At 31.5% G+C, this 26,728-nt stretch overlaps 1 protein-coding gene across 1 annotated transcript; it reads right to left on the bottom strand.

Moving 5' to 3' along the window:
• Positions 1-7,358: 7,358 nt before the first annotated feature.
• LOC135955665 (jerky protein homolog-like) lies at positions 7,359-8,095 on the bottom strand. Its single transcript, XM_065506024.1, has 2 exons — positions 7,583-8,095; positions 7,359-7,520 (listed from the first exon to the last, which is right to left on the bottom strand). The coding sequence occupies exons 1-2, from the start codon at positions 8,093-8,095 to the stop codon at positions 7,359-7,361; spliced, it is 675 nt and encodes a 224-aa protein (XP_065362096.1).
• Between the last annotated feature and the right edge of the window lie 18,633 nt (positions 8,096-26,728).

Genomic DNA, 26,728 nt, shown 5'->3' with positions numbered 1-26,728 from the left:
AATAGCCTGGAAACAGGAGACATTTCTAAAGGGAAATGTAAACCACAATACCGCCACGGACTATAGACCGACCAGCATGTCATCGTTTTTATTGAAAACACTGGACAGATTGGACGATATCCATGTCAGGAACATCTTCTCCCCTGATAATTTCTGTATGGCACAACACGCATATATTAAAGTTAGGTCAGTGGAGACAGCCTTGTATGACGTTGTCGGAACTATAGAGGCGACACTTGATAAAAAAAGAGTATGTTATGGCATCTTTCTTGGATATAGGGGTGCGTTTAATAATTTGAACATATCCGCAATAGTTGGTACATTGGGTGATTTAGGTTTGATCAACTGATAAAAAAAATTTGACTGAAAATATGCTCAAGAGCAGGGCCTTGCTCAACTCTAGTATGGGTATTTGTAGAACAAAGAAAGTTGTGACAAGGGGCATACCACAAGGTGGTGTTATCTCTCACTTCTGTGGAATTTTGTCGTAAATATAATCCTTTTCAGGCTTTCAAGGCACCAAAGTAGTCGCATATGCTGACGATGTTGTGCTTCTTATTCAAAGGCAGTTTCATCCCTCAATAAGTGAACTCATGGAATCAGCTCTCAGCATTCTGCTATCATGGTCCAAGGTCTAGGTGTCATCCCATGCCAAAACTGAACTGTTTCTTTTTACCAGGAGATATAGAATTCCATAACTCATACCTCCAAGACTGAATGTTACTTTTCTGAAAACTTCAAGCGAAGCCAAATAACTTTACGTGGAAGCATAATGCTGAGATTCGAATGAAGAAGGCATTATGTGCCTTCTATATATTTAAGAAAACCTTTGGGAGGAGATGGGGTCTTAAACCATATATTGTACAATGGATAATACCTGTTTTGAGCTATAGGGCTCTTGTTTAGTGGAGAACGGTGGACATTTCTATTCTAAACAAGATACATGTCTTTTAATTACTGGTTCTATGAATTCCAGCCCTCAGACTAGTCTAGAGACGATGCTAAATATAACCCCCCTTGATGTATGTATCAAATGCATTTCTGCTATGTCTGTGCTACAACTTAAACAGTCGAGCGAACTGAAGCATGATCGTATTGGTCACGGCACCAGAATAGGCAGGCCAATCATGGGGCAGGAAACAGATTACATAGTTATTTTGATAAAACATTTAGGATCAGAAGACCGACAAGTGATGATTAGGCTGCGAACTCTGTCCTAAGGGACGACGCACAGTACTCTGTTCTATAGACAAAAGTCGAAAATAAATGTTTCTTCCAAATTTTAATAAGATATATATAATTTGCAAGCTAAGAAGACGTATCCAAAAATTATTTTGATATGACCATATTTATTATTGAGAGAAGGCTCTAAAGTCAGCAAATTGTTCAGGGAAACGAAAGTGCTTTTGAAGATAGATTTGCAAAAAATATTATAAAAATTTTGGTTTTTAAAAAAATTTTTTTTGGTTTAATATTTTAAATAACTATGATACGTTCAATTACCAAAAAACAATTTGTTGTGAAATTTCACTCCTAGAATGTTTTTACATAGCTTTAAAAAATGCATATAAAAAATTAAAAAATATCTCACTTTGGTGGAAAATATAAACAAAGTGTGTAAAATGTAGTATTTTTTTGTTATTGCTTTTTATAGTTAATACATTTATTTATGAAAAATAAAAATAAAATTAACGGAATTTTTGCCGCATATTTGAAATAAATTATTTTTAAAAATGCTTAATATGGTTAATTTTAGTATAAAATGTTAATTATATCCCAAATTGAAAATTAAATTAAATCATTTAAATTGTAATATCAATTGTACAAATTATGTATTTCAAATTTTGAATAAATTTTCTTTAAAAATTTGTCCTGTTTTTTTATTTTCAATAATTGGTTCATTGGAGTTGCTAAGTATTGTTTGTAATATTTATGGTTTTTGTCACTTAAAAAAAATATTCTATAATTTTGGAATTTTGTTATAATTGTTCTCGATATTAATATTGATTTTTGAATAATAAGTGATGATGTTGTTTGACAACATTTTAGTAAAATTAGTGTATTGAAGATCGTTGAACTTCTTACAAAATATTTTTTTTTATCAATATGGTTGTTTTAAAACATTAAGACTTGACTGATTGCTAGTTTCAGTATCTTCAAGTAAAAGAATAATAAAAATATATAAATTTGTAAGAGAAAAAATTGGTAATGTACAGTAGCCCAAGAAAGTCTACATACAGTAAAAATTATTGTGTTACTTTAATTTAAAGCAGTTTTTAGTTTTTTTATGAGATATACATATAGTAATACATGTCTTATGTCGATTTTAGCAAAAAAACAATTCAAATAACGTCCAAAAGTTCATCGTTATTAGAGTTATTGGTTCTGAGTAAAATAACGAAAAATTTATTCTCGGTCTTGCCTACTTTTGGGGTGGGCAGGGCTATTATGTTTCATAATATTTTGAACAATAAAGGCCAAAAAACCAAACAAAAAGTTATTTGGCTCAGAATCAATAATTCTAATAACGGTGAAATTTTGGACGTGATAGGAAATGTTGCTAAACCCGAATTAAGTGATGTTGTTTTAAATTTTTTTATATGAATTTATTTTTTAAACAAATATATTTCATTACTTTTAACTTACAAATGCAGCTTTCAACGAAAGAAATTTAATTTGAATTCCTGTATGTAGACTTTATTGGGCTACTGTATGTACATTTTGAAAAAACAAAACTATTTGAAAAAGTAAACTTTTTTAATACGCGTATAACTAAATTCAGTAAACAGTGCTATTATAAATGTCATTAATAAAATTAAAAACAATCCTTAATTATAAATTAAGAAATAAAAATCACTGTATATGAATTTTTAATTTACCGCTTTTAGAATTAGCAAATTTGAGACTAATACATATACCCTTGTACATTATTTAAAAAAAATTTATATTTCCAATAAATAACTTTTATAATTATTACCATTTATTTTGTAATTGAAAATTATATAAATTAAGTGAATTATCTCAAGAATATTCAAAAAATTGTATTTGGATTTGTATAAAATCGTCGAACGAATTTTATATAACTTAGGCTTATATGGAAGTAAAAGGAGTCCTTGTCTTTAAGGTTAAATTTGTCATACAATGAAACACCTTAATTCTAGAGAAAACTGAAAATGTGTGAGACATTTTAATCAATATTTTAGCTAAAACGTAATTTTTAATATTCAGGATATATGGCAGGTAGGCAAGTCCTTCATCCGAATTTGCTGACAATTTGTATTTTATTTAGCAATGCAAAAGGGTATTAGTGTACCAAATTTCATATCTCTACGAAAGCTCCTTCTACTTTTGTCCATTCGTTATATGGGGACAAAGCACTGTGCGACGTGATCTCAATCTACACTGATGGTTCAAAGACAGAAAGATGCTCGGACCTTTTGTTGTCTCTTCGATTACCCGATACCTACACGATTTTCTAGGCAGAGATGTATGCCATCGATACAGCCGCGAGAAGAACCCGGTAACTGAATCTTGAAAATTCGACTATGCATATCTACTTGGACAGCCTTGCATCAATCAAGGCTCTTAACTCCAACATTATTAGGTCGCAATATCTTCTCACTTGTATCAGCATCATGTCGAGTTAATATGGGTTCCAGAACATGAGTTCATCCTGGGAAATGAAGTATCTGATGAATGCACAACCAACGCAACTCTTGCGGAACGGGATATTCACACTCCCTTGGTGACCGTATTGATAGATATATGGGCTTTGAGTGAGACGGAACTCAGGTGGTCAAATATCATCACTTGTAGAATATCCAGAATAGAATATCAGGTCCACTCTGACAGAGGCTAGGACCAGGACACTTTTGTATCTTAGTATGAATTCGATTAGGTCTCTTATGGGCCTACACTCTAAAAAATGCATGTAAATCTACTACTATAAAGTAAGTAAGTTTTCATGTAAACTTACACAATATGCGTAAATTTAAGCACAATATGTTTATCAAAATCAATTACATACTTTTTTCAGCAAAAATACAAACAAAATGTTTTATTTTAAATTTTTATAATATAATAAGCATTTTATATTTAAAATTACATATATTGTGCATAAATTGAAGTTTTACACATAAAGTGTGTAAAGTAATTCAAACGTTTAATATACAAATTGTCAAAATTTTATTTCTAAAAAAAACAAAAATCATTTATTATAAAAAAAATATTTGAATTTACACACAACATGTATTTTTACCCTAATTATAGAAGGAGAAAAGTTTCCTACTATTAATGTAGGAAATTTACATGAAAATTTATTAGAGTGTAACTCATATGTCGAAACATATGAATGGTCAACGAAATTATGGAAGGAAACTATTATCCCTTTATGTATGAATTCTCAGCATAAGGTAATAGTATTTCTAAGTGTACCACAATGGGCCACAAGGCCTCCGAGTGAACTCGGAACATAACCTAGCAAAGCCTCTATATCATTTTGGAAACCCAGCATTGGAATTTAAGAATTCTTAGGCTAAGCTGAAAATAAAATTAAATACATATGTTAGGCGTTTTCTATTTTAATGTTGTCTTTGTTGAGATAGTTGTCAAACAAAATGCAAAAGCATTGTAAGTTTTATTTATTTTAGGAAGCATATTTTTCCTAGGAAGCATAGAGTAATAGCACTTTTTTGGTCAAAAAATACGAAAATACAACATTTCCTTAATTTTATAATTCAAAAAATTCATTTATTTTTGGACTCGTAAAAATTTTTTGAAATTTCCTTCATATAATTTTCTAAATTATTGTTTAACTAACACAAAATTGTTAATGAAATCGGCTATAGATTGTGCTTGACTACTACACAGAAAAATTAAATTCAGAATTGGAATTAATTTTTTAATAAATATTATAAATCGAAGAAGAATACTAAAGCCAATATGATTTACCATTAATACATCAACATGAATTCTTGTGAAAGTGTTTTCCAAAATAAATTGAAAAAACCAAATTCAACTTTTCTAAGTACTTATTGTATCAAATTTCTATTTCAGTTAGTGGCAATTTAATTATGTGCTTCTATGATTTCTATTCAATAAAATTATTTGCAGCATTTTACAAATTTCAAGCCTTAAAATATGCTATTTAATTTGTTAAATTAATATGTATGCATTCACACACACACACTCACTCGTACACTATTTGTGCCATAATGGATTTAATGCATTTCGCTAAATTCAATTACAACTGAAGCATTATAATGTGAACATTTGAACACAAATTTCAATTTATAATATTTATCCATTGTAGCCTTATAACAATGTAAAATTTTGTAGCTATTTGCATGTGTTTATGTGTAGCTTTTGTTCATTTTGGTATTTTAAATAACACAATAAATGCCTAAAAGTATGCTACATTTGTTATAAAAACAAATTGAATATTTTATAGAAGAAAATTCAATGAAATTTTAGATGTTTATGGTTTTGTTGACATTGTTGCTGTTGTTTCGTGCGTTTTAAATATGGTTAGTTTATGTAATGAAATTACATTTTTTTGAAAACTCCTAATGGTATGCTGTAGTTAATATGACAGACATTTAGCCACATAGTAGACCATAGTTTTCAATGTTTTAATTAAGAAAATTAGAACAATGACACAGAGGTTCGTTAATGTTTGTTTAAATTAATTAAAATTATAAATTATTTTATGTGTTACATAAACATATTGAACTCATGTGGTAATGATGGTAAAATAATTTGGTAAAATCTTTTGGTACAAACTTCATTCAACAAAACAATCGTTGTAAATTTCAAAAATATTTAATAACGTACATTAAATAAGTGAAGCTTTTTTTTAGATCTATTATTAAACTTTTAAATACCTCACATAGTTGGACCCATTAATTCTGGTCATACAAACATATTTTATGTACAATATTATTTTCTAATTAACTATTCTCCCATTTTTACCTCTTTTTTATGAAAACATTTTATTTTACATTTAACGTTTATGCTTTTAAACAAAAACCCCAAAAAGCATGCTTTAATTCATAACAATATTTTAATAACATAAGCATGCTATGAATTAATTTGTTCATTGCTGTCATAAAAAAGTTAAAACCATAAACATATGCTACGTTTTCTGAATTTACACAAAAGAGCTCGTAAAAAACAAATTTTATATAAAACTGAAGTGTAGAGGAAACAAAACAAAAGAACATATGTATTATGACATGACGCATTTGATTTGTAATACATTTTTTTTTTGTTTTTGGTTAGAATTATGAATGTTTCGGGGTGTATTGTTTTAAAAATAATTTTATGATTTTTAGCAAGGAATATACACTGGTGCATATTCCTATAAACGCACACTACTTTTTTTTTTTAAATTGTAAAAATTAAACAAGTACAGTGCACTCGCGGTAACGTGAACTAATTAAAACCAAGGGAGTTCATGTTAGCGAAATTGTTCACGTTAGCGATTGTCAAATTTCATGAAAAAAATATCAAATTTTACAATATAAATCTGTGTTTTACACGCTTGAACATGAAATTATTTTATTATTTACATTATTAAAATATAAAACTAAAATTTTTAATTAAAATCCATTACAAAACAAAACGAGATCACGAGAAAATATCCATTGAAATAAAATTACATAGCAAATAAAATTACTCATTACATTTATGCATTAAAGAAATCCGTTATCTTTTTCTGCTGCTTTTTCTTCTCCAATAGGAGAAATACTGCTTTCTCCCTTAAGCGTCTAAGTACACTCATGTCACTTTGATCCACCGTTGCATCTCCTGCCCATTGCAATGCCTTGTTAAAGATTTCAATTGCCTCACGTGCGGCAACTTTTTTAACAGGATCATCATCGACAATGCAATCATCGTCATCACTTTTTGCGTTTTGCCCAATTTCATGGATTTCAGTGGTATCATCAACCCAGGTATCATTATTCCACTCTTGAACCATTGGCAAGGTAAACTCAACCTAAAAGTTAGTAAAACAATGCTTTCATTGTGATTTCAAAGTTTATCGTACAATTCTTACCTGTGGACTTAAGTCCTGAAGGAGATCGGCTGACATTTGCATTAAAGAATTAATTTCTGCATCCCATTTCTCTTTTAGAATACTTAGTGGAATGTTATCTTCAGGGTCCTCCTCGTTTCCAACTAAACTTAAAATATTTTTCCAGCATTTGGCAAGAGTTTCTGTGCTGACCCGATCCCATGCGACAGATAAAAGGGTGACAGCATCTTTCAAAGTTACATTTCTCATTGATTGAAGCAAATTAGAGTTTTTAGCTGCTATCGAAGCTAACAAGCTGTTTCTGTAGTATAATTTTGTTATTTTAATCGCATTTTGATCCATTGGTTGGATTTGGTGGCATAAACATGGCAATTATGTTTCCATCTTCAGTTCTTAATTCTGTTTCGCTTGGATGAGAGGGAGCGTTATCGATAAGTAATAGCGCATTCATTGGCAAGTTCTTCTTCTTTAGGAACAATTTCACCTAGTCAAAAGCAAGAACTTCAGGCATACATATTTGCATAAGTCAACGAAGAATTTGCTTACCTGTGGTACAAAGGATTGTTGGAACCAATGCTTAAAAATGGCTGACGTCATCCAGGCCGATTTCGAATTCTTATAATCCGTAGGACAAACGAAGTTTTTAAAACTGCGTGGATTTTTGGCCTTACCAATTATCAAAAGTTTAAGTCTATGTGCACCTGATGCATTTGCGCAACACAGGAACGTTACACGTTGCTTCTCCATCTTTGTACCAGGAGCACATTTCTCTTGCATTGCAACGTACGTTTTATCTGGTAAAAGTTTCCAGAATAAACCAGACTCATCAGCATTATAGAGTTGGTCACTGCATAACTCCATTTCTTCAATTTTTTGTTTCAGTTTTATCTTAAATGGATCCACCAATTCAGGCTGCGATGAGAGTTTTTCTCCGGATACTTTAAGAAGTATAATTCCGTACCTTTTCTTAAATCGCTGAAGCCATCCGTCACTAGCATTGAATCCGGTCTCGTTTTCTTTAAGTTGGGAATGTAATTCCTTAGCTTTTTCTTTTAGCATTAGTCCACTTACAGGCCAATTCCTATCACGCATTCGGAGGAACCAACGGTAAAGAGTTTTTTCCATAACTGGAAGTTCTGATGACTTTAAAGTCTGTCTTTTTCCCGGTCCTTGGTATGTGTTGTTTACACAATTTAAAAAAATTTTAAAATTGTTGACTTAGCGACATTATAATTTTTTGCTAAACTAGTTACACTTGTCCCTTTTTGCAAACTATATAAAATGTCTGCCTTTTCTTTTAACTCCAAACATTTAGATTTTTTAACACTCATGTCGACTGATTCACTTCACATAAGAAACTAACTTCTTTGCCATACAAACAAAATAATTTAGGGGATATACACTCATTATTTATATAAGGGGATTCCCCAAATTTTAAAAATCGAATTTAATGTATGTATTTCAATGTTGTCTACATGCTTAGATATCATATGCAGTGAAAAAAAATTGTTCACGTTATAGAGCTTTCTGAGTTTGTTCGCGTTACAGAGTAGTCAATGTAAAAAAAATCTTGTTCACGTTAGGCGGTATTCACGTTAGACGATGTTCACGTTACCGCGAGTGCACTGTATATATTTAGGGGGCTACAAATTTGTTTATTAAATTAGTTAAGACTTCACTTAAAATATTGTTTACAAAAAAAATTCATTTGTATTTTATTTATTTTTGTTACTTAATTTTCGAGATTAACAGCCATTTTTAAGGGTATTTTCCTATAAACGCACTTTAATTTATGGGCCACTGTAGCATTATTAATAATGTGTGGATGATCCTTTGTTATGGATTGTTTCAAAAATACGGTCTGGCATTGATTCCACTAATTTTTTAAGCAGCATTATTAATAATGTGTGGATGATCCTTTGTTATGGATTGTTTCAAAAATACGGTCTGGCATTGATTCCACTAATTTTTTAAGCAGATCGGAATCTATTCCCTCCCAGACTTGTTTAATTTTTAGTTTCAGCTCTGTCACAGTCATTATGCTTTCATTCTGGGCATTATTTGCATAAACTTTACGGGCCATGTACCCCCACAAGTTATCCATTGGGTTTAAGTCCGGACTATAAGCCGGCCAGTCCAACAGAGGAAGGCTATGTACATTAAACCAAGATTTCGTTTGCTTAGAAACATGGATTGCAGCATTATCTTGTTGAAATATGCAATCTTCATCCATTTTTTCATCCATAAATGAGAGAAGAGCATCTTCCAACTGTTCGTTATAAATCGCACTATTCATTTTTGTTGGAGAAAACCATATTTTCGACTTGCCAACTGCAGAAAACGCTGCCCAAACCATAACACCGAAACTACGTTTTGACATCCGAACATCGTTTGATCTCAAATCGTGCCAATAGCATGAGTATGAGTCAGGACCGTCTAACTGAAATTTTTTTTCGTCAGAGAAAATTACTTTTTTCCACTCATCTGTCCATTTCATTTATTTCTTGCGAATTTTAGACGATTTTCTTTATAGTGCTTTTTTAGCATTAGTTTACATTTCGGATTTTTCTATTTTATGTTTTCATCGTTTCGTAAAATGTGTGCAAGGTGTTTGGAAGTCACTGGAAGATTCAATTTATTCTTTATTTGTGTGGAATTCAATTTGTTGCGGGTTGCTTCTTGTTTTATTAGATTAAGTTGTCTTCTTGTTAGTTTTGTATTTCCCTTTGTAGGTTTGCGAACTCCATAATTTTGACCATTCTTCAAGAAATTTCGCACCACACGTTCCGAACGATCGGAATATCTTTGGTCGTGAAAAAATTTAATTTAAATCTTTTCTTGATCGGACCAAAATGTTCCCTTAGGCATCTTTAAATGTTATGAAATTTATTGATTCAAATAGAAAAAGTTGCAGTTAATTAAGATGTTACTATTAGAAACGTACCTTTGATGGAAAAAAAATTGATAATATTTAATTTTTGGTAACTTTTTTAAAAACAAATTTCACGTCTGCGTTTATACGAATCTTCCACTTAAAATAACACCAAGAACATTTGATCACATACATAGTTAAGGCAAACAACAACAATAAGAAAAAAAAACTTGTTTACTTTCAAAAAGTACAGTTATGTTGTCTCTCATTAAAAAAGCTAAATTTTGCTCTTGGATGAGAACAACAAAGTTATAACAAAACAAGTAAGAAAGTATGGTCGGTCAAGCCCGACCATATAATACCCTACACCAAGTAAATGAGTAAAAATATTTTTCTTTTAAAATATCAATAATTTATATTTTTGAGTAATTTTTCGAAGGGGCCTTATATGGGAGCTATGATCAATTATGGACCGATCACCATAAAATTAGGTCGTGTGATTTACGTCTATATGAAAGTTATTTATGTTGAATTTTGTGTGTATACCAACATTTTTAAGTGATTTATGCACGTTAAAGTGATTTTCGGAAGCGGGTCTATATGGGAGCTATGACTAATTATGGACCGATCGTAACAAAATTTGGTGACATGAATTTTGTATATATAAAACTTATTTGGAGCGAAATTTGTGTAGATACATAGATAAATTAAACATTTATGACCGATAAAGTCCAATTTCGAGGGGACATTTGTATGGGGGCTAGGTGAAATAATGGACCGATTTCAGCCAGTTTCAATAGGCTTGGTCCTTGGGCCGAAAAAGTAATATGTACCAAATTTGATCGAAATATCTTCAAAATTGCGACCTGTACTCTGCGCACAAGGTTTACATGGACAGCCAGCCAGCCAGCCAGCCAACCAGACGGACGGACGGACGGACGGACATCGTTTAATCGACTCAGAAAGTGATTCTAAGTCGATCGGTATACTTTAAGGTGGGTGTTAGACCAATATTTTTGGGCGTTACAAACATCTGCACAAACGCATAATACCCTCCCCACTATGGTGGTGTAGGGTATAAATACAGAAAAAATTAAGTGCGTTTATAGGAATATACACCAGTGTATGATAGAGTATGTTAAGGGCTTTGAGGTAGATGTGTGTGGTACTACAGTACACAATTTCGAAAACATTTAAACAATTTTAAAGAAATCAAGAAAGTAATGTCGTAAAGGGAAAGACAGCATGATCAATACTTAAATGAACTAAATGCTAAAAATTGAGGTCTATTAAATTTTGTTCCCAAATTTGGCTACTTAAAACCTAAAATCATTAAAGCTAAAAGAAATTCAATGAAAATTGCTGATATTATCATAAATATTTATGAATTTTTTATAAAACAAAATTCAATGAAATTCCTTTCACCTCCAAAATCGCCACAATAAAACTGTTGCCCTAAATAGTTCTCAGAAAAACCATAAATTATTCCCTTAAATGAATTTCTAAGAATATTCAGCACAATTTTGCCTTAAACTCTATGTTAAATTCACACATTTAAAATAATTGCCCTAAAGATGAATATGATATTTTTCAGATTTTTAAATGACCCAATAAACGAATGCCAAATCATCAAAAATAAAAGGACACAATTTTTTATTTTGTTCAAGGCTGCAATTCTATTTTGGAAATTCCAAAATATGAAAAAACACACCATTCACCATTTAAGTATAAGCCATTCAATGTAAGTATGTACGTATGCCAGCAGTATATTGTTAACAAATCATATAAATAACATTTTTGGCATAAGCTAAATATTTCCATTTTCATTTAAAACTTTGTTGCTGCTTTCTGTTGTATTTCCTATTTTGTTTCAAATACCCTTAGCCATACAATTGACTGAACAACCAGAGGCAGCAGGAAGAAAAGTAAAAGTCTTAAGAAAAAAAATGTAATATTTTATATTTATACACATGTATCTCCTCTCTCTTTGTATTTTTATGAATGTTTGGTAGAGATGAAATGATAAAATGTTATTTTCTGTTATAACCTTTCAAATACTAGATACACAGTATAAATAAATAAAATATTTGTTCTCATTTCTGGTCATTATTGAATACAATGTGAATCTTTACAATTTTATTTGATTTAACAAATATTTTGCCATTTGTTGATGCTTGAGAAGGAGTTAAGAAATATCATCAATTCTATGCCATCAAAAATAAATAATTATCTTTCAGATGCAATAGAAATGTACAGAACGAATATTACAGCTGCTCGCCATAAAAGCTTACACAAATGCAGCAAAGAAGCAATAATATAAGTGAGACTTTTGCCATTTTATTTTTGAAAGCTAAACTTGGGTTCATCTCCAATAAAAATCATGACTTATAAATGAGCAGCTGTAATGGGTGTTAGACCAAAAATATTAGTCTAACACCCACCTTAAAGTATACCGATCGACTTAGAATCACTTTCTGAGTCGATTAAACGATGTCCGTCCGTCTGGCTGGTTGGCTGGCTGTCCATGTAAACCTTGTGCGCAGAGTACAGGTCGCAATTTTGAAGATATTTTGATCAAATTTGGTAGATATAATTTTTTCGGCCCAAGGACGAAACCTATTGAAACTGGCTGAAAGCGGTGCATTATTTCACCTAGCCCCCATACAAATTTCCTCTCGAAATTTAACTTTATCGGTCATAAATGTTTAATTTATATATGTATCTACACAAATTTCTCTCCAAATAAGTCTCATATATACGAAATTCATGTCACCAAATTTGGTTACGATCGGTTCATAATTAGTCATAGCTCCCATATTGACCCGCTTCCGAAAATCACTTAAACGTGCATAAATCTCCTAAAAATGTTGGTATATACACAAAATTCAACATAAATAACTTTCATTAAGACATAAATCACACGTCCTAATTTCAAGACGATCGGTCCATAATTGGTCATAGCTCCCATATAAAGCTCACTTCTGAAAATCACTCACGAATATAAATTATTGATATTTTAAAAGAAAAATGTTTTGCTCATTTACTTGGTGTAGGGTATTATATGGTTGGGCTTGACCGATCATACTTTCTTACTTGTTTTATACTGCTTCCGACAAATTTCGTTTTTTGTTCGTTTAAAAGCAATAGTAATTGCTTCAAAAATTAAAATCATATGAAATGGTAACAAAATGTCTGTTGCATCCTAGTAAGTATGCACCGTTTTGCTGGGGTGGATGATCTAAAAAAAGCTGAGTAGTTTTAGGGGGCGCACAGTGTCAGATTTTGCCAATTTAGGGGGACAATTATAACTTGTTTGTTTGTTTTTATTTAATAATAGTAATAAAGACTATTTAATAAATAAGTGAGAATAAGTTTTCTGGGGCGGTCATGTAAAGCGTTTTATTGTAATTATAACTGGAAAGTGAGAAATCTTTCGAGGACTAAAAAATATAGAATACCATTTGATTCCAGAGGTCTGTTGTTATCACATGACAGATTGGTATATAACATATTGGGATTATAAAATAGTTTTGCACCTTTTTGCATACAACATACACATTTTTCAAAAGTTCAGCAAGATGGTTTTCAGGGTTGAAAGGATGTTTTCCGATTTTAGTAAAACTTTCAGACTATACTAAAAATTATATGTACTATAATATTCGGATTAGGTTTTACTTAAAATTTATAAAAGATGGTAATTTGTATCATTCGCATTAATATGGCCAAATAATTAGTTTTTTTTTAAAAATTGCAAAATTTAAATCGAAGGTAACCGAAAAACTATAGAAGATATTTTCATATTTTTTTCATATTTTTATTCCCTAATATGTTATCAATAAATCCCAATGTGATGATCAAAAAATACTGGAATTTCTTTAACCTAATTTTTAAAAATTTTAAATTGGAGTTTTGAAACTGCCTTTAAAAAAAATAATTTTTTTTTGGCCATACCTGCGAAAAGGTTAGCGGTTTCCTACAAATCCAAAAACTCATATACAAGTAAATATAAATATATTTTATATAAAAAGGAGCTTTTATTTGAATATTTCTCAAAATCAATTTTTGTTTCTACATTTCTTTTTCTAGTGGCTTAAGACAAGTTAATGGCCAGGTTATTTTTTAATAACTTTAACATTTTTTAACAAATTTTTGTCTTTTATATCTCACTAGCTGACCCGGTGCGCTTTGCCACCCCAATTAGAAGAAAGAAATAATACTATCAAGTCTCACTTTAAGAATCTAATTGTAAATGTCTAATTTCATATTTGTGGGACCATTATTATAGAAAATGCAAAATGTGTTCCTAATTTTAGGTTTATTATTATAAAATATTCAAAAAGTACCACTGCAAATACCCTCCACTTAAATATGATGGTATAAAAACTGAAATAATATAACAATTGTTAGAAAGACTAGTTTACGCAGAAGATATTTTATTTCAAATGTACAAAAAATTGTATCTAATTCAGCAATTTATAACTGAAATTCCTATTAGAACGTATGAAATTTAACAATATATACTTAATAATTAGTTAATACGTTTGGATCAACATTTTTTCCTTTTAACCTCAAGTGAAGATACAGAGTATAAAAAAGGGTATACAAATATATTTAGACAAATTTCAAAATATTTGGTTGTGGGACTTATGTGGGAGCTATGACCTATTATGATTCGATTGTCATAAAATATTTGAACGTGACTGTTATGTATTTATATGAGAGCTGTGGCCAATTATGGACCAATATTCACAAAATTCAGTATTATGATTTTTTAATACAAATTACTGATCAGTGTACTATTTTAATATATGTAAGCTATGACCTATTATGGTCCTAAGTATTTAAGAGCTATTTTTGTAGAATTTCATATAAACAACGCAATTAACAAGAGTGGACCTTATATGGGAGCTATGCCGAATTATGGACCAATATTTAAAAAATCTTCTAGTACGATTCTTGGATACAAATTATTGATCGGTGTAAAATTTTAGTTCAGTATAGATTTTTTTGGATATTTGTGCAGGTGAATTTGTTTTCCTGAAGTGGTTCTTATATGGAGGCTATGAATAATTATGGGCCTATCAGCATAAAATTTGGTACATCGATTTTTGTATATATTGAATAAATTTGTTTCGAATTTCAACCTGATATCTATATTTGTAACAAATTTATTAGGATTTTAGTGTTTTTCGGGAGTGGACCTTATATGGGAGCTATGGTTAAATATGGACCGATATTCAAAAAATTCAGAAGTATGATTATTGGATACAAATTACTGACCTGTGCGTTATTTCATTTTGATATCGATATGTTTTAAATATTTTTTAAGGATAATATCTTTTTCGGAAATGGGCCTTATAGGGGAGCTATGACCAATTATCGGCCAATCTGCATACAATTTAGTACAGTGATTTCTATGTATATGAGTATTACTTTTGTCGAATTTTAGCATGATAAAGATATTTGTAAGAGATTTATGAGCACTTAACTGATTTTCGGAAGTGGACCTTATATGAGTACAGAGAGCTATGGTTAAATATGGACCGATATTCACAAAATCCTGTAGTATGATTTCTAAGTATAAACTATAGATCTATGTAAAATTTTGTTTTGATATTGATATTTTTTAGATATTTATGTAGATTATTGCGTTTTTCGGAAGTGGTCCTTATATGGGAGCTATAACCAATTATCGGCCGATCTTCATAGAATTAGGTACAGCGATTTTGGTATATATTGGGATTATTTATGACGAATTTCAACTTAATAGCGTTATCTATAAGACATTTATGCTTATTTAAGTGATTTGCGGAAATGAACTTTATATGGGGGCTACGGTCAAATATGGGCCGATCCACAAAAAATTTGGGGTTGTAATTTTTTAAGCACGAAACTTAATTCTCCTGAATTTTGTGTGGATACTGCAATTTTGTAGGCATTTACAGACCTAATAACCATATTTCGGGAAGAAATTCGTATGGGGGCTGGGAGAAATCATAGACCGATTCTTATAATTTTCGCCAGAGTTAGTCCGTTTAACATAAAAATAACGTGTGTGCAATTTTATGGTATTATCTGCAATATATTTGCACAAATAAAGAAAATTATGTTAAAATTATCAAGTTTTTTTTAGGTTGTCTCACATTTTGGTTCATAACTCTGGTTCCACTGAACCGATTTTGCTGATTTTCAATACCAAACTGCTTAGGAGAACAATAAACATTTTTTGCGAGTCTACCAATTTTGGACGTGAGCGTGTTTTACACAGACAGACAGACAGACAGACAGACGGACATGGCTCAATCGACTTAGAATTTCACAAGGATCAATAATATATATACTTTGTTGGGTCTCAGATGAATATTTCTCAATGTTACACACGGAATGACAAACTTATATATACCCTCATTCACCACTTATGGTGGTGGAGGGTATAAAAAACGAAGAAATAAAAAGTCGAAAAGAACAATTTCACTAAAATAAGAAACAAATATTTTACTGATTCATGACAAATTGTGAAAAAAATTTTAAGTTTTTAAAAAAAATTTAAATGTATTATTGTTGAGTAGAATATAAGCCATATTTGGCCCAATGGGCTTGGTTTTGAATTTAAATAAATAAAATAAAAAAAAGGCGTTTTCTGAGCTGTATTTAAATTATATAAAGAGACTTGAAAGTTATTCCTCATTATCACATATCGGCCAAAATTAGTTGTTGTGCCAGAAAACACTATATAATGGGGAATATATGGAAAACACTTACTTGTTGTTTATTATTATTAGACTCAAAATGTTAATAGTTACTCTCGTAAAATCATATTTGAACATTAAACAAAATTGTCAAATTTTTAACCATAGATGGGAAACCAAAGACAATGCACTTATGTGTGATTAGTTTGAGTAATTTTTTGTTTGAGTTTTTTGTAGTTTCCACTCTATGTATATTTCTCTATGGTTTTAATATATAAAACAACTGAAATGATTTCTACACTTTCCTTCTATTAAAATATTTAAATGTATGAGTATCTTTTTCATTCAGAATCAGACACATACATATTTATTGGTCTGTGGAATTTTTACTTTGTTAATGTATATTAGGATGGTCCTAAAGAGAAAAACCACTTACTGGTTGGAGGGAAACTGCTGTTTGTGTATTTACGATTTTCCTCGAAGACTATTCCTAGTAGATCTTATGACCTAAGTAACGCAGTTGTCAGACCCCGACAAATATTGCACTTGAGCAGTTGACAAATTTGATAGCGTTGATTGAGAGATACTTCTTTTTCGAGGAGATCGCAAGGGAATTGAATATCGAATGAGAAGTGATACTAATTAATAGATACAAATGAAGGTAACACAATGGAACTTATGATGATGGATGGATCCAAGAGATTCGTTTAATTGTGTTGACCTAATCAAAAATATTAAACTTCCATATGAAACCATCTGTTGAAATATCCATATCATCCTCATTGGTTATTATCGATCGGTTCGTTTTCTTTCTGTATATACATGGCTTTGGACCTCGTATGAATTGACGTTATTTGTATTTTAGTTATTGTAGGATCCATTAAACTGGCACCATGCTAATACATGTACTTATGTATGTATGTATTTATAGGTCTGCGGCACTTTTCCTTTGTTAATATGTGTGCTGTCGTTTATATGTATTTGTTTGTTAAACATTATTTGGGCACAACCATGTATGAATATGTGGCCATAGTTTTTGGGTATGTCTTTACTTTTTCGTATTTTTTCCAGCTGTTTGTCTTTATGTTGTTTGTGAATGTTTAAAATGTGGTAACATATTTTGAACGTTTCTATACACTCACATAATCATAAATGTGTTAGTGTGGCTATGTCTACGATTATGAGAATAACCAGAAAGGTCACAAGGAAATGGTTAAGAATTCCTTTTAAAGGGCCTTATTTAGTTATTGGTTTTATTAAACAAAAGTAGATTTTATTCAATTCCATTCTAAGGAACCAAAGGCGTAGAAGAAAGGTTTATATGGATCACTGAGCTCCAGGACATAGATCCCCTTATAATACCTTCCAATCGTAGCACTAATATCCACCCCTGGAATGAAAAGTCTTGTCAATAATAATCCCCTGGAATGGTTGTTCTGCTACCAATTATTAAGCCGAATGAGCCGCTTCTAAGTTACATTTTCGGCGCCATTCCGATTTCCAAACACTTCCTTCAAAATATCCGAAATTACAACTCATGCTTTCAAATGAAGTCCTTCGGAGCAACTGAAATCGTAAACATCGTCGGTTTCATGGCCACCTTTAAAGTTCAAGTCCAAATGTACCACAGAATTGGATCATTGCTCCCGATTCCCAATGACGATGCCAAGTTCCTTCAAATTTGTTTCACTGGAAATGCAGATACACAAGCCGAAAGCGTGTACATGCGTACATGCGTGTGCATTTGCTGAATTGCACTTCTGCCTAAACATTCTCAAAACATTTGTTGGATATCGGAAATGGAAAAATTCCAATTGTTCCTGCCACAAATGAGATTTTATTCCCGCCGAACTTTCGATTTGACCTTTCCTACATTGTAAAGGACAGGCAACACTTCAGCGGGAAGTTTTTCCAATGTATTGTTCTTGATGAAGAACGTGTATTACGTAAAAATATGCGTGTTTCAGGTACTGATAGAACAGTGAAATGCAGCACATTTGCCCCGATGCTCCAGCGAATCAATAGAGTTGGATACTCTACTATGACCAATAATCACCTTCGCCCTCTCCTATACACAGTTGAGAAGCTCTAAAATATACTTTGAAGTACTAGCCCATACATGAGAGTTGTATTCCATTTTCGGTCGGATATAGGTGGTGTAAATAATGTTACCGAAATCAGATACACTTTAATTTTTCTTTCGACGTTTAGACCAGCGGACATCATGTTTTGCCTCATTGAATCTCCGACAGGCTTGGTTTGTAATTGCAAAAAAATGAATGGCAAATGTAGCTGTCTTCTGCAAAAGAATAGACAGTAGATCATTTAGATAAATATGGAATAGAGTAGGTGAACGAACGGAAACTTGCGGTACCCCCGAATTTATCTTGACCTCTTTTGATAATATCCCATCTATAACAACTCGTATAGTGCGCTCTATGAGAAATTATGAAAGTACCGACACCGACAGCATAACTATACCAATTGTCTATTTCAGCTTATTCTTTTCATTTAGCAATAAATATATGTACTTTACTCCTACTAAATACTGTTAGTTTGTTTTCAACTATGAAAACACCTCCCTGGTTGAGTTCTACGTTGCACAGTGCACTGTGGTTCCAAATCAAAATCTAGGTGGACAGAATTATGAAAATCGGAATCTTCAGAATTTGGAAAAACTAAGTTTTTTCGGAAGCTGACAATCTGCTCTCCTCCAATACAAATGGGTTTTTCAATTGGACATTTCGTTTTCTCGACAGAAGCGCCAGAAGTTCAACAAATTTTGAATCATATTTTCGTTAATTTTTTTTTTAATATTTTAATGCTTTACTAAATTAGATATATCTCAATTGGTTTACCATATAGAAATTCATACTTCAAAACATAGATAAACATTGATATAGGCTTTTATCAAGTATATATCTTATATTTATGGGCCTCTCCATTTTCATGTTATAGGTCTCAAATATACTGATATTTATACCCTACACCACCATAGTGGGGAGGGTATAATGCGTTTGTGCAGATGTGTGTAACGCCCAAAAATGTGTGTAACGCCCACCTTAAAGTATACCGATAGACTTAGAATCACTTTCTGAGTCGATTAAATTTCGATGAAATTTGGTACATATTATTTTTTCGTCCAAAGAACGAAGCCTATTGAAACTGGCTGAAATCGGTCCATTATTTCACCTAGCCCCCACACAAATTTCCTCCCGAAATTGGACTTTATCGGTCATAGATGTTTAATTTATATATGTATCTCCACAAATTTCACTCTAAATAAGTTTTATATACACAAAATTCATGTCACTAAATTTTGTTACGATCGGTCAATAATTAGTCATAGCTCCCATATAGACCCACTTCCGAAAATCGCTTTAACGTGCATAAATCGCTTAAAAATGTTGGTATACACACAAAATTCAACATAGTAAACTTTAATATAGACATAAATCACACGACCTAATTTCATGGTGATGGGTCCATAATTGGTCATAGCCCCCATATAAGGCCCACTTCCGAAAATCACTCAAAAATATAAATTATTGAAATTTTAAACGAAAAATGTTTTTGCTCTTTTACTTAGTGTAGGGTATTATATGATCGGGCTTGACCGACCATACTTCCTTACTTGTTTTCTCATACCACTGTGCACCGTCCATCTGGCTGGCTGGCTGTCCATGTAAACCTTGTGCGCAGAGTACAGGTCGCAATTTTGAAGATATTTCGATAAAATTTGGTACATATTATTTTTTCGGCCAAAGAACGAAGCCTATTGAAACTGGCTGAAATCGGTCCATTATTTCACCTAGCCCCATACAAATGTCCTCTCGAAATTGGACTTAATCGGTCATAAATGTTTAATTTATATATGTATCTACACACATTTCCCTCCAAATAAGTTTTATATATACAAAATTCATGTCACCAAATTTTGTTACGATCGGTCCATAATTGGTCATAGCTCCCATATAGACCCGCTTCCGAAAATCACTTTAACGTGCTTAAGTCACTTAAAAATGTTGGTATATACACAAAATTCAACATAAATAACTTTCGTATAGACATAAATCACACGACCTAATTTTATGGTGATCGGTCCATAATTGGTCATAGCTCCCATATCAGGCCGACTTCCGAAAATCACTCACGAATATAAATTATTGATATTTTAAAAGAAAAATATTTTTATTCATTTACTTGGTGTAGGGTCGGGCTTGACCGACCATACTTTCTTACTTGTTTTTTTTTTCTAAGAATGTTATATAGCTTGCCAAAAAAAAAGACCGTCGAAGTCCGTCCAATGACTATATACATCATTTAAAGAAACTTTTGGAGAGTGTCTTTGTAAAAAATTGTAGCCGCCAGCACCCGCCGAAATAATTTTTTTTTTAATTTTTACGGAATGGAATTTTTATAAATATTTATTTATTTATTATTGATTTTTATATATCTAGACCCTACTATAACTTGAAAAATAGTAAATACAGATCTTTTTAAAAATTTAGTTTCAGAAACACATGAAAACGTATTTTTTTTTAAATTTTTTATTAATGATTTTTATATGTATATCTAGACCCTACTATAACTTCAAAAAAAATTTATATTGATCTTTTAAGCATTTTTTTTTTTGGAATCGGAGATACCAATTCTATATAAAAAAAAGCGCCAAATAAGATCTACAAAAAGTATGTTTACAAGTGTATGTTATCTCTATTAGTTGCAGAGATATTCAGGTTTATGGGTTTTTAGATATGGCGGGCCTTATAAATTCTAAATAAAACAAAAAAACTTGCTTACAGTTTTCTCTTCCCTATAAAAAGTTATACGCATCCAAAGTTGGAAATTGTAAAAAGGGCCGTATTTTTTACGTTTTTCCCAAAAAAGCCCATATATTACTTCTTTTGTAGAAAACAAATTTCTTCGGGACTATTAAGAATTTTTATATGATCCGGAAAGATAACTTAATGGAAAAGCGTGTAAAGAAAAAATTGGCTCACTTAAGCGTACATATCACCCCCCAGTCCTATCCAAACTAGACCAATTTTTAAAAAATTTTCGGTTTGAGTAAAAATTCTAAAAAGGCAAAGCACCGATCCACGAAGAAGCTCCATATTTGTATAAAACCCCATATGTTTCTTAAATACCTGCTAAGCATTTTTACTATCACATGATAAATAACGTCACAGTAGGCACTTTTCTAAAAAAAACTCAGTTTTTGGAACACATTTACCCCGTTTTAGGAGTTACGGTATTTGAAAATAAAAAATTTCAAAAATTCTAATGCGATTGATTTAAGGACATTTGAGTCTATATTGGTTACAAATTTGGTTATGATATCTTTAATTGTTAAAATTTTACATTAATTAAAATTTTATATTTTTATTCGTGGTAAATACCCATATGAAATTTTTTTAGTTTTTAAGGTAAATGAAGTCCCAAAATTTAATAAAATTATTTAATTTTACTGAAATAGCAATCTAAATGTCCTAAGATTTTCAACAATATCAAATACTTATATAAAAAGCCTTTATTTACTCCTCAGAAGTTTAACAAACCTTGCCTCCTTTGAAAAATTTGTACGTTTTTTCATATAATGCGTGCCTCTGAAAGCTATGGCCTTGTCTTAGTGCCCCTTTAGGAATTTCTGTCTGAATGTGTTTGCTATGCGTGTGTGTTCGCCTGAATCCTTTGCTTTGGTTTGTAACAATTTTTATTACAGATTTTAGGAGTGTGTTTTTGTGGTTGACTGATTTTTTTTTAGATTTTTTCCCTTTACCAAAAAAAAAAATGCCAAGCAACAATGTCAAAATGCTAAATACTGTATTTAAACAATGTTGCTGCATACAAAATTAAAGACAAATAGATGGGCGATGTGAAAAAAAAATTTAATATTTTAGGAGGCCAATTATGTTGCTCTGCCCATTGTGTGTAAAGCTTAATTTGGGTGTAAAAAAGGGTTTAAAGAATAAATTGTGTTTGTGGAATAACTTTAGTCGGTTAGCATTCAAATGGCTTTCTGGAAGTACTTAAGTATGAGCTTGTGCCTTTTTATTGATCTTCAAAAAGCTCCTTTAAGGCTTTTCGTACAAAGCTACAATACTACTGAGTTGTTTTTAAGAATTATTTATTTAATTGAAGCATTACATTTCCAATGCAATGACAATGATATTTAATATCTGCCTCCTGCTTTCATTGTCCCTATTATTTCTTTAAACACAGACTATTAAAATGTTTAAAGGAAGCTGGTTGCACTTGTAATGTATTTGTGAGTATTCACTTTAACCCACTTGACTTGGTTTCACAACAACTGCAGCCGGAGGAGAAATTTATTTTCATTTTTAAAGCATTTGAGTGTGTACTGGTTTATAAAATAAAACAAATGGTATTCAATTTTTCATAATCTTTTCTAGGTGATAGAAACATTGATTTGACAATCCGTTTGTAATTCTCATAATATGTACTGGCGAGGGTATAAAGATTTACGGATCCTTAGAGATTTCGATTCTATAATGTCCCTATGACGGTTGAAATAAGGTTATGGTAGCTCTCACATAACTTGAGAATTCAGATATACTACTTATCCGTATTTTTTTACATGCTTGTCTCTCTGTTGGACTGATATTCTAAAACATAGAAGTAAACAACACGATCGGCAACAAAACTCACAAGTAAGAGCGAACAAAATATTTCATTCAGTTGTATGCAGATAACCTATATTAAGTGTATTAATGATCAATTGTAAGATAGAAAACAGAAGTAAAGAGTAGCAGCCTGCATTCAAGTTGAAACTCATCATTTAAAAATTATATCTTCTGCATGCTATCACAACCCAAATTTAAAATAAAATACGGATACCTAAATTTTGTAGTTCAAATTAAACTGTAGGGTAAACTCGATGCGATCTAACTTAATACATCCCTTTAACTTGTTACACCCTACACCACCATAGTGGGGATGGTATAATGCGTTTGTGCAGATGTTTGTAACGACCAAAAATATTAGTCTAAATTATACCGATCGACTTAGAATCACTTTCTGACTCGATTAAACAATGTCCGTCCGTCTGGCTGGCTGTCCATGTCCATGGGATAATTTTTAAAATTGACCATATCCGAGGTGTCCTACTTTGGGGACCCCTGACCCATCTCTTGGTTGGCTCATGAGGTCCAGATGCAAAACTTAAACTCGACAATACTTCCCCTTTGCACATGTCAAATTTCATTCAAATCGGACTATGGCTTTAGAAGTTACAGATTTATTTCCCTCTTTTTTTATACCCTACACCACCATAGTGGTTAGGGTATAATGCGTTTGTGCAGATGTTTGTAACGCCCAAAAATATTAGTCTAACACCACCTTAAAGTATACCGATCGACTTAGAATCACTTTCTGAGTCGATTAAGCGATGTCCGTCCGTCCGTCTGGTCGGCTGGCTGGTTTTACATGGCTGGTGTACATGGCTGGCTGTCCATGTAAACCTTGTGCGCAGAGTACAGGTCGCAATTTTGAAGATATTTCGATCAAATTTGGTACATATTAGTTTTTCAAGGACCAAGCCTATTGAAACTGGCTGAAATCGGTCCATTATTTAACGTAGCCCTACACAAATTCCAAATAAGTTTTATATATTCAAAATTCTTGTCACCAAATTTTTTTACGATCGGTCCATAATTATTCATAGTTCCCATATAGACCCGCTTCCGAAAATCACTTTAACGTGCATAAATCTCTTAAAAATGTTGGTACATACACAAAATTCAATATAAATAGCTTTCATATATACATAAAACACACGATCTAATTTCATTGTGATCGGTCCATAATTGGTCATAGCCCCCATATAAGGCCCACTTCCGAAAATCACTCAAAAATATAAATTATTAAAATTTTAAATGCAAAATGTTTTTGCTCTATTCTTATTGTAGGGTATTATATGGTCGGGCTTGACCGACCATACTTTCTTACTTGTTTATTTCTCTATTTGTTCGTTCCAATTCCAACTGCTGTATAAATGGTAACCATATTTTGTTTCGTACATTTTAAGCGAAATGTGCATTTTTACAACTTTTCCTAGAAATTATATTGTTTGCCATAAATGAATGTTCATATGGGGGTTTTTATAGTTTTTTTTCTCGTTTTTTGGAGAACCATGAATAAAATATGAATCCAGTGAATCATATATTTTTTATACCCTCCACCACCATAAGTGGTGAATGAGGGTATATATAAGTTTGTCATTCCGTGTGTAACATTGAGAAATATTCATCTGAGACCCAACAAAGTATATATATTATTGATCCTTATGAAATTCTAAGTCGATTGAGCCATGTCCGTCTGTCTGTCCGTCTGTCCGTCTGTGTAAAACACGCTCACGTCCAAAATACGCAAACAAACTTAATAGAGTTGCAAGAAAAATGTTTATTATTGTCCTAAGCAGTTTGGTATAAAAATCAGCGAAGTCGGTTTAGTGGAACCAAAGTTATGAATGCAAATGTGGGACAACCTCAAAAAAAAAAAATTGATAATTTTCACATATTTTTGGACATTTTTTGTAAATATATTGCAGCTAATATCATAAAATTTTGCACTCGTTACTTTCATGATAAAAGGACTAACTATGGTGAAAATTATAAGAATCGGTCCATGATTTCTCCTAGCCCCCATACAAATTTCTTCCCGAAATATGGTTCTATGGTCTATAAATGCCTACAGAATAGGAATATCCACATAAAATTCAGCAAAAATAAGTTTCGTGGTAAAATAAATTATATTACAAAATTTTTGGTGGATCGGCCCTTTTTTGACCATAGCCCCCATATAAAGTACACTTCCGAAAATCTCTTAAATAAGCATAAATGTCTTATAAATATCACTATCAAGTTGAAATTCGACATGAATAATCCCCATATATACCAAATTCGCTGTACCTAATTCTATGAAGATCGGCCGATAATTGGTTATAGCTCCCATATAAGGACCACTTCCGAAAAACACAATAACCTACATAAATATCTAAAAAATATCAATATCAAAACAAAATTTCACACACATCCATAGTTTATATTTAGAAATCATACTACTGGATTTTGTAAATATCGGTCCATATTTGACCACAGCTCCCATATAAGGTCCACTTCCAAAAATCAGTTAAGTAATCATAAAACTCTTATAAATACATTTCTCATGCTAAAATTCGACAAAAATTATACTCATGTATATAGATATCACTGTACCAAATTTTATGCAGATTGGCCTATAATTGGTTATAGCTCCCCTATAAGGCCCATTTCCGAAAAAAGATATTAACCTTAAAAAGTATTAAAAACATATTGATATCAAAATGAAATTACGCACAGATCCAGTAATTTGAATCCAGTAATCATACTTCTGGATTTTGTGAATATCGGTCCATATTTAACCAAAGCTCCCATATAAGGTCCACTCCTGAAAATCACTAATATCCTCATAAATTTCTTGCAAATATAGTTATCAGGTTGAAATTCAAAACAAATTTATTCAATATACACAAAAATCGATGTACCAAATTTTATGATGATAGGCCCATAATTGGTCATAACCTCCATATAAGAACTTCTTCAGGAAAACACATTATATGCACAAATATCCACAAAAATCTACACTACTACAAGATTTTTTAAATATTGGTGCATAATTCGGCATAGCTCCCACATAAGGTCCACTCTTGTTAATGGCGTTGTTTATATGAAATTCTACAAAAATAACCCTTAAATACTTAGGACCATAATAGGTCATAGCATCACCAAAATAGTACACAGATCAGTAATTTGTATTCAAAAATCATAATACTGAATTTTGTGAATATTGGTCCAGCTCTCATATAAATACATAAAAATCACGTAAAAATATTTTATGACAATCGAATCATAATAGGTCATAGCTCCCGCATAAGTCCCACAACCAAATATTTTGAAATTTGTCTTAATATATTTGTATACCCTTTTTATACCCTCCACCACCATAAGTGGTGAATGAGGGTATATATAAGTTTGTCATTCCGTGTGTAACATTGAGAAATATTCATCTGAGACCCAACAAAGTATATATATTATTGATCCTTATGAAATTCTAAGTCGATTGAGCCAT

The sequence above is a fragment of the Calliphora vicina genome, chromosome 3 (assembly GCF_958450345.1).
Source record: "Calliphora vicina chromosome 3, idCalVici1.1, whole genome shotgun sequence".
Classification (NCBI taxonomy): domain Eukaryota; kingdom Metazoa; phylum Arthropoda; class Insecta; order Diptera; family Calliphoridae; genus Calliphora; species Calliphora vicina.
This window is presented reverse-complemented; position numbering and strand designations above follow the sequence as displayed.

What these genes read in the sequence shown, in the direction of transcription:
- LOC135955665 (XM_065506024.1), bottom strand. Translation starts at nt 8,095, where the DNA reads ATGCTAAAAGAAAAAGCTAAGGAATTACATTCCCAACTTAAAGAAAAC. An exon ending in AACAATCCTTTGTACCACAG is followed by an intron (nt 7,521 to 7,582) that starts GTAAGCAAATTC and finishes GCTTTTGACTAG; the next exon opens with GTGAAATTGTTCCTAAAGAA.